At 32.0% G+C, this 19,444-nt stretch overlaps 2 protein-coding genes across 2 annotated transcripts; both read left to right on the plus strand.

The window, feature by feature from the left end:
• The first annotated feature begins 1,171 nt into the window (after positions 1–1,171).
• On the plus strand, positions 1,172–11,015 carry LOC114191288 (protein MAIN-LIKE 1-like). The gene is made up of 4 exons (XM_028080460.1): positions 1,172–1,459; positions 1,536–2,192; positions 2,280–2,867; positions 10,899–11,015. Exons 1-4 carry the CDS (start codon positions 1,172–1,174, stop codon positions 11,013–11,015), a joined length of 1,650 nt encoding a protein of 549 aa, XP_027936261.1.
• A 5,099-nt stretch (positions 11,016–16,114) lies between these two features.
• LOC114189701 (monothiol glutaredoxin-S1-like) lies at positions 16,115–16,625 on the plus strand. Its single transcript, XM_028078351.1, has one exon. It carries the CDS (start codon positions 16,133–16,135, stop codon positions 16,448–16,450), a length of 318 nt encoding a protein of 105 aa, XP_027934152.1. The 5' UTR covers positions 16,115–16,132; the 3' UTR covers positions 16,451–16,625.
• The last annotated feature ends 2,819 nt before the right edge of the window (positions 16,626–19,444 follow it).

Below are 19,444 nucleotides of genomic sequence, written 5' to 3' on the forward strand. Positions count from 1 at the left end.
TATTGAGGGTGCAAAACGCGACTTTAAATTGGAAGCAATAAAAGCCCAATTATAAAATCCCATGAAGGGGGGCTTCTCCATGCACCTCCAACAATATCTCCTGTACCCCCAAAACCTACTTTATTTCCAACGTTGTCCCTGGTTAAAAAAAAAAATTACTGCGTCTTTTATCAATTTCACTGCATTGCACCCCCAACCCCTGCACCCCTCATACCCCTCAGCACTGCACCCCCAAAACCCCTCCACCCGCACCCCAATAAAAAGCAGATTCCCTCTCTGCACTCTGCACGCACTCACTGCACCACCCTTGGAATCTTTGACCTAGCCTCCCCACAAATCATTCTTCTCCCCCACTGCACCGCACTCATTCTCCCTCTTCTTCCTCTTCTCCCTGTTCTCCCACAAACCATTCTCCCCACGCCATCCGTTTCTCCTTTTGTCCTCGACACACCATTCTTCTCCCCACCTCCACACACCATTCTTCTCCGCACTCTTCTCCCCACCGTCGGCAACCACTTTTATCCTTTTCCGCGGCTTCTCAATTTTTGCAGGTAAGGAATACTGGTTTTTTAATATTAGACAGTTAAGCATGTGTATATTTTTATTTTAATTGATTTTATATGTAGGTTTTTGTTAAACCTGGAAAGGTGGGTTGTGTTGATGAGTGGTGTGCGTTTGAGAGGAAGGGTTGTGGTGTTTTTATTTTTTTTAAGGAAACGGATTGTGAAATCCGTTTCCCGTATAATTTTTTTTTTTTAGAAAACGGATTGTGGAATCCGTTTCCTTTTTTTTTTTTTTCTGAAACGGATTGTGTAATCCGTTTCTGTAATTTTTATTTTTTTTGAAACGGATTGTGTAATCCGTTTCTGAATTTTTTTTTTTTGAAACGGATTGTGTAATCCGTTTCTTTATTTTAATTTTTTTTTTGAAACGGATTGTGTAATCCGTTTCTGTAATTTTTTTTTTGAAACGGATTGTGTAATCCGTTTCTTTATTTTAATTATTTTTTTTTGAAACGGATTGTGTAATCCGTTTCTGTATTTTTTTTTCAAACGGATTGTGTAATCCGTTTGACGTTTAAATTTTTTTTTCACAACGGAATGTGGGATCCGTTTCCCCTTTTTATTTATTATTTATTATGTATTAATTTGTCTTTTATTTAATTATAGATATGGTTAGGACACGAGGAAATATATCTAGACGTGGTTCAAATGATGCACCCGAGAGTTCCAGACAGGGTGCTGCACGAAAGAGACCGACAGCATCGGCTCGTAGAAGGGGTCAGCATGAGGCTAATGTCGTTGAGGATGACATTGTTGAGAATGAGGTTCCTGACGTTCATCGGGAGGACGAACAGGTCATTGATAACGATGGTGGAGGATTTCCTGGTGGGCCGTATGATACATCTTTATTGACGCAGTACCAGGATCATGTTGCACGCATGATATGGGATGGTCAGGTCAGTAAGAAGTTTTTATATAGGTTTAATTTTGTTGTTGTTAAGTATTTTTATTGTTGTTTGTTTCTTCTGGTAGGATCGAGCTGTGAAAGTGGTCTCCCATATTAAAAAAGTTAAGAAATTAGGACGTCCTCACCCTGCGGTTGCACCTTTTGTGTTAGCTTCTGGATTATCGCCTTTGTGCGATATTTTATATGAATATATCGATCTTGGGTTAGTATTGGGTTTCGTGGAGAGATGGCATCCCGAGACTAATACTTTTCATTTACCCATTGGGGAGATGACCATCACTTTGGATGACGTATGGTCACTTCTCCATCTTTCCATCAATGGAAACTTTTGCTCCACTGAAAATCTGGAATATGAAGATTCTGTTCAGATTTTGACGACACTTCTTGGTGTTGACTGGGCCATGGCATGTGTGGAGCTGAATCAAAGTCAGGGTGCACAGGTCCGACTGAGCTGGTTGAGAGACTTGTATCACAGCTGTTGTGAAAACGAGCTATGGGAGTTTGCTGCACATGCATATCTTTTGCACCTTGTAGGGTGCACGATATTTGCTAACAAAAGCGCCACCTATGTTCGTACACATTATCTCGAGCTATTTAGAGATCTCTCCACATGTCGTACATATGGTTGGGGAGTTGCTGCTCTTGTCCACTTATATGAGCAGCTAGGAGATGCCAGCTTTGCAAATACAAAGCAATTAGCTGGATATCTACCTCTTCTGCAGGTACCCATTTATATAACATTTTATTCTTTATTTCACTTGTTTTTAGTTTTATATGACAATGGTTAAATGAAATATTATTTGATACAGGCTTGGATTTACGAGCACTTCCCTACATTGGGAAGGAAGCAAGTACGGGATACATATGTGGAGACCGAACCCCGTGCTCTACGTTATGTCACTGGACGCGCCATTTCCGCTATAGCTGATGTTAGAGTCCAGTTGTATGGCTTGACATATGATGGGATGATTTGGAACCCATATGTAGCACACAGAGCTGCACGACAACTGGTAACACATAGCATGTTTTCTGGCTTCCTGAGGGTTGGGACCGTCGTACAACGTCATTTGCCGGAGCGTGTGTTGCGACAATTTGGCTTCATCCAGCCTATTCCACGACCGCCTAGTTCGGTTCCCATGATGGACTTTGAGGCTATTGATGATCGGTGGAAAAAGCACGAGCAGTTTGTTGTACATCAAGTGGTCCAAGCACCAGCTCCCTTTTCATGTTCGGATGGATATTTGCAGTGGTTTAGGAGAGTCTCCCATCCATACATTTTACGTGGAGCTGAGGCAGACCGACCTAGCCTTGTGTTTGTGCCCCGACTTCGTCAGAATTTGCCAGATGACATAACAGTTCAGAGGACGTCACCGTCATCATCTTCCAGTGGTTTATTGGTATGTCACACATTTAGTTGTTCATATTATTAGTAACTATTAATATTTGACATTAACTTGTTATTAAATCGCTTACCACATCAGATTCATCAAGACATCTACTAAAATGGATGTAGTGATCACGTTCCAACATCAACATTAACTGTTGTAACTCAGTTCTTGAACCTCTTATTGAACGTTTGTACCTATATCTCGCATTATACACTTGCTTCAGAGTTGTAACATTACAATCATCTTTTTCTTTCAAAGTGAGAAGTATATTTGCAAGTTTGACTTGACTTTTGGTCATATCAACAAACAACGACTGTTCAGTAGACTTCAACCTACCCGCATAGGGGTGACCAACTAGAGTAGAAGAGACATCGTGATTATGGTAACCACATTTTACGTTCAACACCCATCCCTCCCCTTGAGAGATGGGTCTCCCTCTCAATCTAAAGGGACAATCACATTTTCTTGTCCCAGATAAACTGGGTTCTGCATCACACTTGTATTTTCTATATTTTCCACCTCTTTCACAACCTAATAATACATGGGTCTTTCTTCCTGGTTGTCCATTGTATTTATCCGATCTTAGAATAATAACGACAAACCCAAGATTATAAGCAACCCCTCTAACCCATTTAATTAAATCTTCACGTGTTGAGAAAATATCATCGGTTGTAAAATGAGATGTATAATCTTGTTCGCAGATATCATGAACAAAATCAGAAAACTCTGACATGAGACTACAATTTTGTTGAGAATCCGCTTGAGAATCCAAGAAACTCAAATAACTAAAATGATGCTCTTCCATAATGAACTATAATAAAAAAAGAAATTTTAATAAGTAAATAACTCATCTAAATGCATAAAGAATGCAACATGTATCACAGAAAACGAGTGAATGCAACACGTATCAAAAATTGAAAACTAATTGCATGTTCATATTCAAAAATTGAAAACTAATTGCATGTTCATATTCATTGCATAATTTAAGTTAGAAAATTCACCAATCACACAGACTCACATTAAAAATTCACCAATAACACAATATACACACCAACACACAAAATCAAATTATGAAACGGAATAGCTATTCCGTTTCACATCTTTAACACACGGATTATGTAATCCGTTTAGAAAAACAAAATTTTGGTTTCTATTTCATGTTCAAGTGTTTGGACTTCAAGTGTTTGATGTGTTGGACAAAACATCCATACAAATAAGGAGCGGAAATTTCAACGAAATAAGTTATTCAATTCTGATACATATGCAATGATACGAAAATCATAATTTATACGAAACAGAATACAGAATCCGTTTCAAAACTGTATGAAACGGATTCTGTACTCCGTTTCTAAAAAAATTTGCAAATTTTTTTATGAAACGGAATACAGAATCCGTTTCAAAACTGTATGAAACGGATTCTGTATTCCGTTTCATAAAAAAGTTTGCAAATTTTTTTAGAAACGGAATACAGAATCCGTTTCATACAGTTTTGAAACGGATTCTGTATTCCGTTTCCCATACATTTTGAATTCCAAACAATCCCTTCAAACAAATTCAATTTACAAACTTATGGTGGTATGAAGGCTAACCTGACGGAAATACCACTTGGAGGAGCTAACGCAGTTACTCAGAAGAACTTCCTTCAAAGAATCAACCTTCAATCACAATAATAATCACAATAATGCATACTCAGTGTGACAGAATAAACAAAACAATAATCAAATGCATGAATAAACAAATGAGGATACAAACCTCTTCTAGGGACCACCACAGATAGAATGACTGCAGAGAATGAAGGGCTGAAGCACGAGTGAGAGGGACCATTGCACAGAATGAAGGACTGAAGAAGCACGAATGAATGGATGATGGAGAATAGAGGGAGTACATTAGTAACGTATAGTAACGTTTTGGGGGTGCAGGGAGGTTGACGCAGTAAATGAAATTTACTGCGTCCATACCCACTTTCAACCATTCTCACAGGATATTAAATAAGGACAGAAATGTAAATTTTGGGGGTACAGAAGATTTCTTGGAGGTGCAGGGAGAAGGCTCCCCCATGAAGTGTTGAAGGCCCAAGTTTTATGCCGGAAGATTAAATAGTCTATATAGTGTGTTTCTTTCTGCACCTCTCTGTTTTTCTTCCTGCACTCCCATAAAAGTGGTACTCCTTAAACTTCCCGTCATAAAAAATATAACAAAAATCCATGCACCTCTTTATTTTTAATATTTTTTTGAATTAAATGTTTCAGAATGTATTTCTGAATTAAAAAATTCCTTCTAGAATATCCAATTTAGAATAAAAGAAAGAAATTTACCAAATGAGTATTTCGGAAGGATTTGAATTTACTTTTTGGAGAACTTATTCTCATTTTTTTAATATTCCACAACATCCAATCCGAAATATGAAAAAAATATTATAGAATAGATGTTTCAGAAGATATTTCTAGACCTGAGAATACATTAATGAATGTTCAAGAATATTTTTATATCTCAAAAAAGATGTTTTGGAAGTTATTTTTGTATCTAGAAATACTTTACACAATATTAATTTTAGAATATTAAAAAAATTCCAGAACGAGTATTTTGGAATGTATTTTCAGATTTAGAAATAAATTTAGAACATTTGTTCTGCAAATATTTTTCCTATTTTAGAATGTATTTTCGAGTATGGAATGTGTCAATTGTTTTTTTTTTTAATTAAAAAAATCAAAAAAAATTACGTGACATAAATTTAATTTGACATGTGTTAGTTATTTTTTTTCAAAAAAAAAATTAAGAAAAAAAAAATATAAAAGTTCACAAACTAATATGTGACACATAGTGTTAATGCTCTAATAGATCAAATTGAAATAAATCTTAAAAAATAAGGGGGATTTGCTGCAAGGAGAGTAGGTACAGGGAGAATGCAGAAGGTAAGGAGGATTTGCTGCACAAGGGAGAGAAAACAAATTAGGTGTACACTGAAGGATAAGACGGATATTTTATAAATTAGAGGGGTGAAGAAGAAAAAATTGGACTGTAGGAAGTACCAGCCTATAGGTAGTCTTGTGTGTCAGAGAAGATTTCTTTCCCAATTAGCACACATGCCATCGAAAAGAATTTCCTACCGTGTACTTTTGTACAGTGAAAATTTTATATGAAAAGTGGAATTTTGGTTTCCAAATTTATAGTTACTCGAAATTCAGTTATGAGAAATCAAATTTTGGCTTGTTTTCTATTTTTTTAAATCAGAAATTGAAGAAAAAAAATTAAAATATTATTTTTCAAAATTTATGTCACTAATTAATTAATGGACGATGTATAATTGTCTTAGTTTTAATAAAGTTTTTGAATTTAATAGTTAAATTAAAATTAATGATTGGAAAAAGTGTTAAAATATATTCCTATAATAATTATAACTTAAATGTTGTTTTTCTTTAATATAATTAATATACAAATTTACTAAATGCAACTAATTTACCAACTTATTTAATTAGGATGATTTTTTTTAAAATTAAAATTTGAAATGAATTGTTATATGTTGTATTTTAATCTAATTACTTGTGTAATATTAAAATCTATTGATAATAAAATTTTGAGAAAAAAGTTAGATAATTTTATTTAAATATGTTTTTGGTCCTTAACCTTCAGTGAATATCAGAATTAGTCTCCTCTCGAAACTTTGACTCAATTTAGTTCCTTAACTTTAGACCTGTGTGGACATGGTCCTTTTAACCAAAATTTTTCAAGTTTATTTGATGTTTCAAACACGTTTTATGATATCATTTGAGTTATTTACAACATTTGATACAATTTTGGTACAATATTAACTAAGAAACGCATTAAAAACATCAAATAAACTTAGCAAAATTTAGTTAAAAAAATTTACGCATTTCTAAAGTTGAAAGACTAAATTGGAACAAAGTTTCAAAAATGAACTAATTTCAAATTTAACTAAAAGTTAAGAGACCAAAAATATATTTACACTAAAATAAATAATGTCTCTTTATTTTATAAAAGTTTGAATGACTATTTATAAATTTCTTTTTGTGCCTTTGACAAAAAGAAAAAGAATTTTTCTACACTTTGTCATATAAGTATGTTCTATCGAATTGTACATATGGCTTGTAAAAGAGAAATTCATCGATGCATAACTAGAAATTTCACAACAATCTTTTGAAGCAAAATTTGTTGTGCACTAAATCTTTACCTTAATATTAGTCACGGTTTTCTTGGTATTTGAAGGAATAATTGGGAATACATTGTTTCCTAGTAGTTGTCGTTCTTGTTAAACAACATAGGATAAAATCTTGGAAATGGGGACAAAGACTACTTTGATCCTATGTTGATATGATGATTGGATTGAATTGATGAATGATACATTGGATAAAATATATAATTTAAAAGTTACATATATAATCCAAGTGGTATATTGTTGGATACTTAATTTAATATTAGTCTTATATATGAATAATTATATATTAAAGATATTAAGGACATTTACTTCTGTTGTGGCAAATTAAAAGTGATCAAATGATATTAAAGTAGGTTGGCAATTATGTATCTCAAAATGTTATGGAATCTTTAATGTATAATAAATTAAAGAGTAATTCTATTTTGTAATGGGTAAATAGAAATACCAAAGGATAATATCATTTTTTAATAAATAGGTCAGGTTACCATATCATATTTCTTCTTTTTCTATTTTGTGGCACCCCATTATTATTAAGAAAGAAGAAGATAATTAAAGAGTTCTCTCAAAAAAAGATGTGTTGATCTAGAAGGTTAAACCTCTCCTCTCTATTATCATTATGAAGTTAGGTATCCTTTTACTTTTAGTTGTGATTATTAATATGATAGATTCAGATTTATATATATGATAGCCTTTCCATCAAAGGCTTAATTTAAGTTTGGTTCTTATAGTAGAAATCATATGACTTACGATCAAGAACGTTTTAACGAGTTCAACAAATTTGATATTTCTAAAGAATTAGAATGGAGAACAAATTGTTGTGAAAGGGACAAGAAAAAATGGAACTAAAATTTATTTAGGTATCGAATTAACTTTTGATGTCTTAAAATTTGTTAAGTATTTTTCATATGTTACATAAAGGTTATAAGGTATCCTTTTAAAATGATTTTTTTTATTAAATATGCAAACAACCTAAAAATATTCAAAGTTTATTATGAAAAACCAAATATTTACTTTGAATTTGATGTAAGAGGAGTTGACTACAAATGGAGAAGAAATAAAAGAAGTATTAGAACTAAAAGTGATGGATATCTCTTAACCAAGTTTGATGTCCAATAGAATCAAGTGAAAAAAGAACTACAATCTAACATCTATAGAATGTCTAATATTATTACCGTGAAATCTATAATATATAAAGAAAATGAAATTGATAAGAGAAGAAATATAATAAAATATGTCAGATTGAATGAAGGTGTAATTTCATAAAAAAGAAAAAAAGAAAATTAAGACATATATATATATATATATAAAAGAGAGAGAAAACCAAACATTAAAGTGATAATCAAAATTTCAAACTTCAAATTCAATAAATTTATATTAAGTAAAGAAGAATTTTAAACACTCAATATCTTTTTATTTAAATTATTTTTTGGAAAGCTTTTCAATTTTTGTATACTATCTTTTACATAAATATAAAAATATATTTATGTATTATTTAAATTTAAAAAATATTATATAAATACTTCATATTTTGTCAAATTTAACTATATATACAAAATACATCAATAAACTACAAAAAAAAAAACTTATATAATATATCTTTTCTATTTACAAAAAGTGCAAAATCTCGATAAAATGAAGAGTACTCGCGTCATGCTCGTGCAACTTTCAAATTGGGAACGCCATTGTAATGTGGAAGCATGAAATCGTGCGTCAGGCACGTGACAATGCTTAATAACATTGGGTCTATTTTCTTTTAATCCCTAAGGAAAAATACAAAAATTAAATTTAAGAAGAAAACATTGATAAATTTTAATTGTTTCACCTCTTCACTTAACTAGAGAATTATAATTATTAAATAATACATAAGATATGTTTTATAAAGGAATCAAAATTAAAATTTATAAAGTGAAGATTATTTTATTCTCTCCTATACTTTTTCTAAATTTTTCTTTTTAATTTGTTCATAAATTAATATTAGATTATAAAGAAAATCATCTATTTATCTGTTTTATTTAAAAAAATCAAGATAATATTAAAAGAACACGATATTATAACTTATGATTAAAAAAGCTAAATATAAAGCACAATTTAATATATTTGTAACATTTAAAATTTAAATCAAATTATTATAATACTTAATTAAAAGTTTTAACAACATAAATCAAGATGCATCGATGATAACAAGTTTATATTTAAAATAAAAAATAAGCATTTTCACAAACCGATATCAACTATTTCTTTTTTATGGTTATAGACGTGATTAACTCCATAAAGTAATTTATTTAAGTTAGGTAATTTGTGTAACATCCCATTTAATAGTTTTTCACACTATCAAACAAAACATTATATCATGATCGAACATAGCAGATAGTAGGGATAACAGTCATACACACAAAGTATAGGAATCTAGTACAATCCTCCAAACTGTTACATCTACGAATATATACATATATATATATATATATATATATATATATATATATATATATATATATATATATATATATATATATATATATATATATATATATATATATATATATATATATATATACACACACACACACACACACCAGGTAAGGGTAGGTGGAAAGGATGCAAATCTACATAAACTCCAAAACGTACAGCCAAAAAAATCTATAACTACAGCGGACACTCCTTGCCAGGCTCCAACTCCTACTCAGGAGGGGTATCTCCATCTGATTTCTGCTCTACTCCCACCAAACATAGGTGATCATTGCAAAAAGATAATATGCAAAAGCAGACAACACAAACAAGAAGGGTAAGCTAACTGAAAGAAACAACATCAATACACTTCGCAATTAGAGATATCATTCATAGCATATAATTCAATCATAATTTATAGACTCGATATCCGGATTGTGTAAGTGACGTTGGAGCTCTTGGTGGCTTGCACTTGTAACGGTTCCCAAACTCTGCAGACTCTGGACACATGGAGTATTCACCCGATCGTTCCCAGGGTAAGTCCCCTCCACGTCTAAGACTTGATCAAGTCCGACGACGAAGACCTCCTGCTACTCCTCACGACATAATCTATTCTACTCTATCTGAGCTTGAATGATTATTGGAGTTTCAGGATACCAACCATTATAGATTCCTTACATCCTTACACACACTACAATTCCACTTGGATTTCCCTTGAAATTTCATTTTAACCTCATCTTCTCATAACTTATATTCATCTAAAAAGTCTAGCCTAGGCGAGAGGTTATCTCGCTCAGGCGAGCCAGTCTCGCCTAGGCGAGACACTAATAGTGCAAAAAGAGAAAAACCTGGGCGAACTCTCGCTCAGGCTAGACTGGTTTGCCTAGACGCGATCGTATCTCGCTCAGGCGACTCCAGCTCGCCTAGGCGAGACTTCGCGCAGGAACAGAGGTGCGTGTCCTGATGCTTTCGCTCAGGCGAGAGTAACTCGCCTAGGCGAAAATACCAGGTCACAAACCTATTCCCACATGCAACATACCAGTTTCTATCAATCATCAAGTAATTTTTCACCAATTCACGCAATACAAACACAAATTCATCACTCAATTACATAATTCAAGCTCATCCATGGATTTTATATTCAAATTTGAGAAGAGGAGTTAGCTTCCCTTACCTCTATATATCTTCCTAACTAGCTAGGATCCTCCCACCCAAGAGCACTTCAGTTGTACCACTTAGTAAGCTGAAAGTGCAGATTCCAAGTATGAGAAGGGTTTCCAAATTAACTCAACAGGAATGGGTTCTACAGATTTCGAATTAGAGAGGAGTGTAGAGGTTTGGAGTCACTTACATGGAGGAAAAGGGATCGTAGCTGAGGGGAGGAGTCCTGAATTAGCCTCAGGTCTGGATTTCTGTAGCAGAGGGAGAGAAATTCAGATGATCAGGCAGAGAGGGCAGAGGAAGAGGAGAGGGAGAAAGATGCAGTGAATCGTGGTGTGGTTTTCTGTTGTGTGAGTGGCAGAGAGAAGAAAGATTAAGGAAAGCAAAGAAATTGGGTTCTTACAATTTGTATCAAATAAGCATCTAAGTGATATTAGTTTAATATAAAATATTAAATAATTTAGCATTAAATAAATCATGAAATATATTTAAAAAATAAAGTAAAATCTGGAAAAGTTATATGATAAGTTATGCTTGTATTGAGGTGCTTAGCATTTTTTAGTTATTGAAAGCATGGCATTGTGAATTGAGTAGTTGACCTAAAACGCTTATCCTAACTCTATAAATGGAGGATTACACTCTTGCATAAACTATACTTCGTAATAGAAATACTCTTTCGAATTTTTTCTCTTTTTCAAATAAGCATAGGATGAAATTGCATGCATGACACACTAACATTACACAATAACATTGGTAAAATCACTAATTTATACATCATTATTATGAGAATCGAAATATAATATTTTAAAATATTACTTCTAATAAAGAGAAAACAATGTCATGATGTTTATGTGTATTTTAGTCTGTGTAATCAAAATATTTTGTTGGAAAATTTAATTATTATTAGTTTAAGTCTTACGAGTAAGGCGATAAAGATAAATATTTAATAAGATGAGAAATATGAATATTATATAAGAAATAAGATTTATAAATTCATTGTGTTGGGCTAATGAAAATAATACATCTTGAAAAATCTCATATCAGGTAGGATAAGTTAAGGAATGAGTGTTAGCGACAATATAATGAGTTATAAGTAACTCTAAGTCCATAATATTTCTTGCCTAAGTCAAAAATACTTTAAACTTGTGTTAAATATTTACTTTGAAGAGTGTCTACTTGGGAGGGTTATGTGCTATACAAATTTTCACGTTATTATATAGTTATCTTTCTTGAAGTTTTTTCTAACAAGAGTGATATCAAATTTTTATGTGAGTTGAATTCATTTTTTATTGATGTCATGTCTCCCTAGTAAATCATTTGAAATACTTATTAACTCTATTATAATTCATGACTAGTTTTGATAACGGACTCAAACAAATTTTATATTGAAAGTTTATTTATTTATTTTTTCTTACAGAAAGTAAGACAAGAGTTATTAAAGGAGTGTTTATTTGAATTAGATTCATATTACATTAATATTGTCTCTCCATCACATTTGGATTCATGTTAACTAATATTTTAGCATTCTATCTCCTTAGATAAATGTTGTTAAAGTAATCATCACATTTGGATAGTTCAAATGACAACATTGTGGATGGAGAGATCTTTGGCTTTATTTTGAAACGTTTATCCTAATTATGGAACATTCTCAGAGATAGAATTTGGGACAAGGAGTGACTGGGTTATTTTTCCCAGCAGTAGCCACGTGTAAAATTCTGTTGCTAAAAGAATATGAATAATGTCAACATGACAATGTAATTTTAATGTTATCTTGGAATGGAACGCCCCAGAAAAAAAGGAAACATATCATTGGATGAAAATCTGCATTGAAATGATAAACTTCTTTTTTTTTCTCTCTCTGTTTTTCATTTTCCAAGTGCGATCAAATACCAAAGGAATCACCTCTAGTTTTCTGCATTCCCATTCACAAATATACTGAAATATGACAACACAGTTATTGACATTGTGAACGTGACCTTATTTTCTTACTATTCCATCTACGTGAATGTTAATTCTCTCATGCTATTTTTAAAGTGGAAAATATTATATTCACATTTGCCATATTAAAATTTTGAACAATAATAAAACAGTAGTACTGGAAATTTTCATAGAAAAATCAAATGCCGAAGAGTCGATATAAGAATTAAGTCTTGAAACAAAGAATGTTTATTGAAAAAAAATCATGAAGAGGTTATTTATCTATTTATATTTTATCAAAAAGACTTTGATATTCTACTTAAAAGTAATTGGGAATTCTTCACTTGAGCTTTAGAGTATATTGTTCTGATTTTAATATTACTTTCTCATGAATCAATTGTGTTAGTTATAAAACTATTATAACTTTATAATTGAGCGGATTCAATCCTTTTAACCAAATTTTTGTTAAGTTTATTTGATGTTTCATATGCGTTTCATGATAATTTATTAGTTAACATTGAAACAAAAATGTGTCAAACGGTATAAACAACTTAAATGCTATCATGAAATATATTTGAAACGTTAAATAAATCTAACAAAATTTGGTTGAAAAGACTAGATTTCTAAAGTTGGAGACTAAATTGAATCAAAGTTTCAAAAAGAGACTAATTCCAATTTTGACTAAGAGTTGAGGGACAAAAACATATTCAACCCTTATTTTATTATAGTTTTAACATTGTTTTGTAATTGGTCAGTTGTACTAAATAAAACTGTTAGTTTTAACTAGGGATGTCAAAAAAATTTGTACTTGTGAGTATTCGCGGATAAAATTCACAACGGGTAAGAAATGGATACCCGCGGGTAACGAGTACGGATATTTTTAATACTTGCATGTTAACGGGGAAGGTATGAGTATCATAATATCCGTACCCGTGGATATCCGTATCTGCTATACTCTAATTTAAATTAAAAAAAATATGATTAAAATATTAACATATTGATTTTGAATGAGTTATTTTTTTATCAATTAGTTTTAAAAAAAATCATTTCTTTGTAAACTGTCATTCAACACTATTTAAATGCGTTATTTGGGCTTTGTTTAAAATTTATGAATGTTATGTATTGTATTTTATTTGAATTTACGATTAAAATATGTTGTTAAATATTTATTTTTAGTTTTTTTGTAAATACCTGCGGATACCCGTGGATAATTAGAAATTTATGCGGATACCTGCATAACGGATATTCAATGAATATGGATACGAGTACGATACAAGTATTTATCCAACAGATAAGGTACGTGAGCTACTATTAGTACTCTACCCGCCTCGTTCACGTCCATGGTCTTAACATTATTTTCTTATTGACCAACTTTGCAAATTAAAATCCTTGTAACTTTAACATCATTTTCTTTATGGTTAGTCATGTCAACTAAAATTGTTATAGTTTTAACATTATTTTTTCGATGCCCAATTATGCTAATAAAAATCAATGTATATTTAAACTATATGATCAAACTTCAACGGGTTATATTATATATGAGTTCACATTAAGCTACTTGTAACCCAAATAAAAAAAAATGGCTCGTTGAATACGATAATTGCTAAGCATTTCTACAAAAACAAAATTAAAAATTCACAAAATATATTAGAAAAAAATATTATTAATTATCTATACAAATAAAATATTGAAAAATATTAGTAAATATAGTTTAAGCTAACATAACAATCATAAATTTTGCTTCATAAATAATTAAAATATTTACTTCATTAGTTATGAAAAATATTTAATTGAGAACATTTAGCTTTAGATACAAGAAAATCCCTCCTTAACAACCAATTTTAATGATAAAAAGTTGTTATTAAAATAGTCACTATTATAAATTAAAAATTATAATTAATTTTTAAATTAATTTTTAAAATTTAGCTACCAAAGTTTTAGTTACCAAATAAAACTAGTCAGTGGTCACTAGTCATCGCTTTTTTTACAATATTAATTTTTAAATTAGTCTTTAATTAATTAATTAATGACCAATTATGATTTTTTATTTATAATACTGATTATTTTGTAACTAATAATTATTTATTTTATAAATTATTATCTAAATTGGTCATGTGACTAACAATTATGGTGAAATGAGATCTCCTTTTATATATATATATATATATATATATATATATATATATATATATATATATATATATATATATATATATATATATATATATATTAAGATGTATCGTAGTAATTAAATAATAATTTTACTTTTAGTATAAAAAAATGCAAATAATAAAACTACAAGTTTAATTTTATCTACAATATATATTTTTTTAATAAATATTAAAAGAATATTATAAATATTTTTTTCATGCGGTTATAAAATACCAAAGATTATTTTGATAAATGAATATTAGTTTATAAGATTACAAATATTCTAATAGTACGGAGACAAGTGAAGGAAAATTCGATCATTTTTCAAAAGAGAAAAAAAAAAATCAAAGATTGAATTTTGTTTTCTTTAAAAATGTAAAAGAATTGTTTTATCTTTAGAAGTGAACAAATTTTAGTTTTTAGTCTTTTAAGTTTAAAATTCATTTCTTTTAATCTCTACATTATTGCAAATTTCTTTTAGTCGTTATATATGATTCTAGAGTATAGAGACAAAAAAGTATCTAAAATAGTATACAAAGATTAAAATACAATTTATAGGATTTAAAATACGATCGGAAAATAAAACTTAAACACTAATAAGAACTAAATTAATAATTAAATATTTTCAAAGACAATCAAAATGAGTGCAGGAGAAGACAAAACATGCGTCTATTTTAGTGTGAAGTATTTTACCAAAATTAATTGCAGTTTGAGCTTCATAATTTGATATCTTTATTCACCTTATAAAGTTACCTAAAATAACTTGGTAAGTAAATAATATTGATTTGGTTAAATAACTCAATAATATACCACCACTACTCATTGGAGGAGTGATTGGTAGGAATATGCCACAGGCTTCTGCTAAGTTTGCCACTGTTGGGTAAAATTCATATGCTCTAAAACGTGAGAAAATTGGAAAAATTTGTGGACACGCCAGAGTAGCGTTTTCTGTTCCCATTTTCTATGCGATCCTTTTGGATATTTTAGTGACATGTTTGGGCTAGATTAACAAAACAAAAATATGCCTACGATATCATACATACATTATCTTTAATCGGTATCTTCTCCCTACAGTATTTCATACTCTCTTTAGTAAAAGACAAAGGCAAAACATGGTATAGATGTTGCTACATTCTCAAATCCCTGCATTTGTTTTTAACAATATGCATAGAGCTATAAGCTTAACATAGCCACGATCATGGGTTGGATACAATGAGGTGACCATATGTTACTCCTCATTCATTTTGGCAAACTCAAAGAAGGAATATTAGGAATCCACTAACCACAAAACTTTCAGAACCTTTTTTTAGATGTTATTCTACATGCACAGCTACCAGAATAAACCAGGTGAAACTAATATAAATAGACCTTCTCTGGAGCTCAATTTCAACAGAGAAAAACAAAAATTCTTGAAGATTTTGCAGCAATGGAGTTGCTGGCATCTTTTTATGCTGAGAAGCCGGTGGTGATCTTCAGCAAGAGCACTTGCAGCATTTGCCATTCTGTGAAGGCTCTGATACGCAGCTTCGGTGCCAACCGTACAGATATAGAGGTTGACAAAATGGCAAATGGGGAGCAAATAGAAAGGGCACTGATTCAGCTGGGTTGTCGCCCAACTGTACCAGCAGTGTTCATTGGACAACGATTTATAGGTGGTGCTGATGAACTCATAAGGCTCAACGTCCAAAACCAGCTTGCCCAGTTGCTTTTAAGCGCTGGAGCTATATTTATTTGGAGCCCATAACCTCAGAGGATCAAACAAGGGACCCTCTACTCTTTCTTCTTAAACCTAATAATGTTTCTGCTCTTTTTTCTTCGCTTCTTGTTCTGCTGCACAACTTCATTCTCAATTTTTGTGTAATGTAAGTGGAGTATATGCCTCACATGACAATGGGCCAAGGCATGCACATGTTATCAAATCAAAGGCTCATTTATAAAAGGAAATATATTGTGATTTTCATAAAAGCTGCTGTTTGGATAGAAACAAAAAAGGTTATAAAAATGATGGCGTAATTTTCTAAATAACATTAAGTTGGATATAGTTCAGACTAATATAAAAAGATGATACACACATATAGATATATATCATAAAAGTGTTTCTATTTGAGTTCTACTAGGTATCTCAATTCAAGTACAAGATTAATGATGTATTTTCGTTTATGAGAAACAACTTATTTTTCTTCAAATCATAATCTAAGAAAGAAAAAATAATTAGGGTAAGAAAAACTGGGCAGGGAATTTGAATTTGAAATATGTATGTTAATGATTTGTGTACGTTTACTCCCTGAAGATTTAATTCTTAGACTGTAAATCCCTGCCATTGTGCAAGACTGTTATTTATGAGCAATGCATGAAATAATTTGTACACCCAATTAGTCTGGCAACGAAGAGAATCAACATGTTCTACAGAAAAGTTTCCTGATCTATCTGTCAAAGAGGTTGCAGGACACCAAAACACTGATATATCTGTCAAAGAGGAGGATAGCATAGTATAGCTTTCTCATACATATTCCTGGGTGTATAAGTGGGAGATCTTAATAGTATACAAACATGATGTTCACAGCAGAACCAGATGTCGAGGAATCCCTAGTCCCCACTGTGATGCCAAGAACTGACCTCGCACTACCACCAGTTACTTTTGATCTGCACTAAAACAAACGCATATGCTAGAGTACCTTTCAGTTTTGTTGGAAGGGCCAACAATAATTGAGCTTCAGCATATACACTATACATATGCACAAATACACACACACACGTATTCAGCAATGTTACCTAGTTTTTGGATAGGAACTTAACCTACCACCTTTAGTTACCTTTCAACGACAATTTTTCCAGAGTGCTAAGAAGTGTTCACAAAGAAGTCTTTCTGGATAAATACTCTTTATATTCAGATTTGTTGTATTTTGCAATGAAACACTACATAGTCTTTTTATAGGCCTTTGGACATGACCCTTCAATTATATTCATTAAATATAACCACTACCTAACTCACAATTAATGAATTTTATTGCATGCTTAATTAATTCTAGATCCACTCTCAACCTTTTACAATCTCCTAGACAATTAATATAGCAACTTTCATCTACCCACATTTAAGTTTACCCAACAAAATCCCCCCATAAACTTAAATGTTCTTCTTATCCTTCATTCCGAGTATCATCTTATTGTTCTCGAACAGAGAGGATGGCAACGACTTTGTAAACATATCTACAGCTTCTGCTCGATTTTCGACGTGCTCCAACTCTACATTTCCTTCTTTCATTTGTTCTCGGATGAAGTGAAATCAAACATCAATGTGCTTGCTTCTCTCATGATTGACCAGGTTCTTTGCCAATTCAATGACCGACTTGTTATCAACTCGGATCACAATTCCCTTTTCTTGCTTTAATTGCAGTTTACTTAGAAGGTTTCTAAGTCAAACTGCGTGGCAGACACTCCAAGATGCTGCAACATACTCTACTTCACATGTTGACAGTGTTACAATGGGTTGTTTCTTTGAAAGCTAAGTGAATGTCATGCTCCCCATGAAGAATACATATCCAGACGTGTTTTTCCGGTCATCAACATCTCCACACCAATCACTATATGAGTAGCCGACTAGTCGGTAGTCATTCGTCCTAATATACATCAGGCCAAGTGACACTGTTCCTTTCACATACCTTACAATTCTCTTTAGGGCCTTCCAATGAGTATACCTCGGTTCCTCCATATACCGACTTGCTATTCCAACACTCAGCATTAAATCTTGTCTGGTATTTGTAAGATACTTGAGACTTCCAATCAGACTTCGGTATTTGCTTGCATCAACTCGGTCTCCATCTGCATATTTAGAAAGTTTTGTGCCTAGTTCCATGAGGGTGGAAACTAGGTTACAACTCATCATCTTAAACTTCTTCGAGACCTCCTCAGCATACCTTTCCTACGACACAAAGATGTCGTCCTTCCCTTGAACGACTTCTAAACCAAGGAAATACTTCATAAGACATAAGAAGATAATCTCGAACTCCTTATTCATCACTTCTTTAAATGCTTCAATTAGCTCGGCATTATTTCCCATGAAGATAAGGTCATCGACATAGAGGGCAATGAATATCACATATTCTCCTTTCTTCTTTATGTAAAGAGCATGTTCATAAGGGCACTGCTCATACCCATTCTTCTCGAAGTAAGTGTTGGTTCTTTCATTCCATGCTCGTGGAGCTTGCTTCAGGTCATAAAATGCCTTCTTCAATCTCAGCACTGTCTTTTCTTCGCCTCTTCGCATGTATCCAAGTGGATGTTCAACATATACTTCCTCCTCCAAGACTCCATTCAGAAATGCTGACTTCACATCCATCTGCAACATTGTTCATTTGTGTTGAGCTGCTAAGGAAATCAGTAACCTGATTGTTTCCATCCTCGTCACTGGAGCGAATACTTCGTCATAGTATATTCCTTCCTTCTACTTGTACCCTTTCATTGTGAGTCGAGCTTTATATCGATCGACTTCACCATCAGCATTTGTTTTCTTCATGTACACCCACTTTACACCAATAGGCTGAGCTCCTTTGGGCAGATCGGTTAGGTCCCACGTGTTGTTGCGTTTGATTGCTTCGATCTCCTCATTCATCATCTTTTGCCACTTCTCCTCATACACAGCCTCTTTAAAGCTCAAGTCTTCTGAATCTGTCAAGAAACATATAACTTGTACTTTGTCAGTCGAGTTGTATATGTCTTACAAGCTTCGCGCTCTACGCTG

Source organism: Vigna unguiculata, chromosome 7, assembly GCF_004118075.2.
Source record: "Vigna unguiculata cultivar IT97K-499-35 chromosome 7, ASM411807v1, whole genome shotgun sequence".
Taxonomy (NCBI): domain Eukaryota; kingdom Viridiplantae; phylum Streptophyta; class Magnoliopsida; order Fabales; family Fabaceae; genus Vigna; species Vigna unguiculata.

Bases quoted from the DNA above. Each gene is read 5' to 3' on its own strand.
- LOC114191288 (XM_028080460.1), top strand. From the start codon at position 1,172: ATGGTTAGGACACGAGGAAATATATCTAGACGTGGTTCAAATGATGCA. The intron at 1,460-1,535 runs GTCAGTAAGAAG...TTCTTCTGGTAG, and splicing joins GCATGATATGGGATGGTCAG to GATCGAGCTGTGAAAGTGGT. The intron at 2,868-10,898 runs GTATGTCACACA...TTTCTGTAGCAG, and splicing joins CATCTTCCAGTGGTTTATTG to AGGGAGAGAAATTCAGATGA.
- LOC114189701 (XM_028078351.1), top strand. From the start codon at position 16,133: ATGGAGTTGCTGGCATCTTTTTATGCTGAGAAGCCGGTGGTGATCTTC.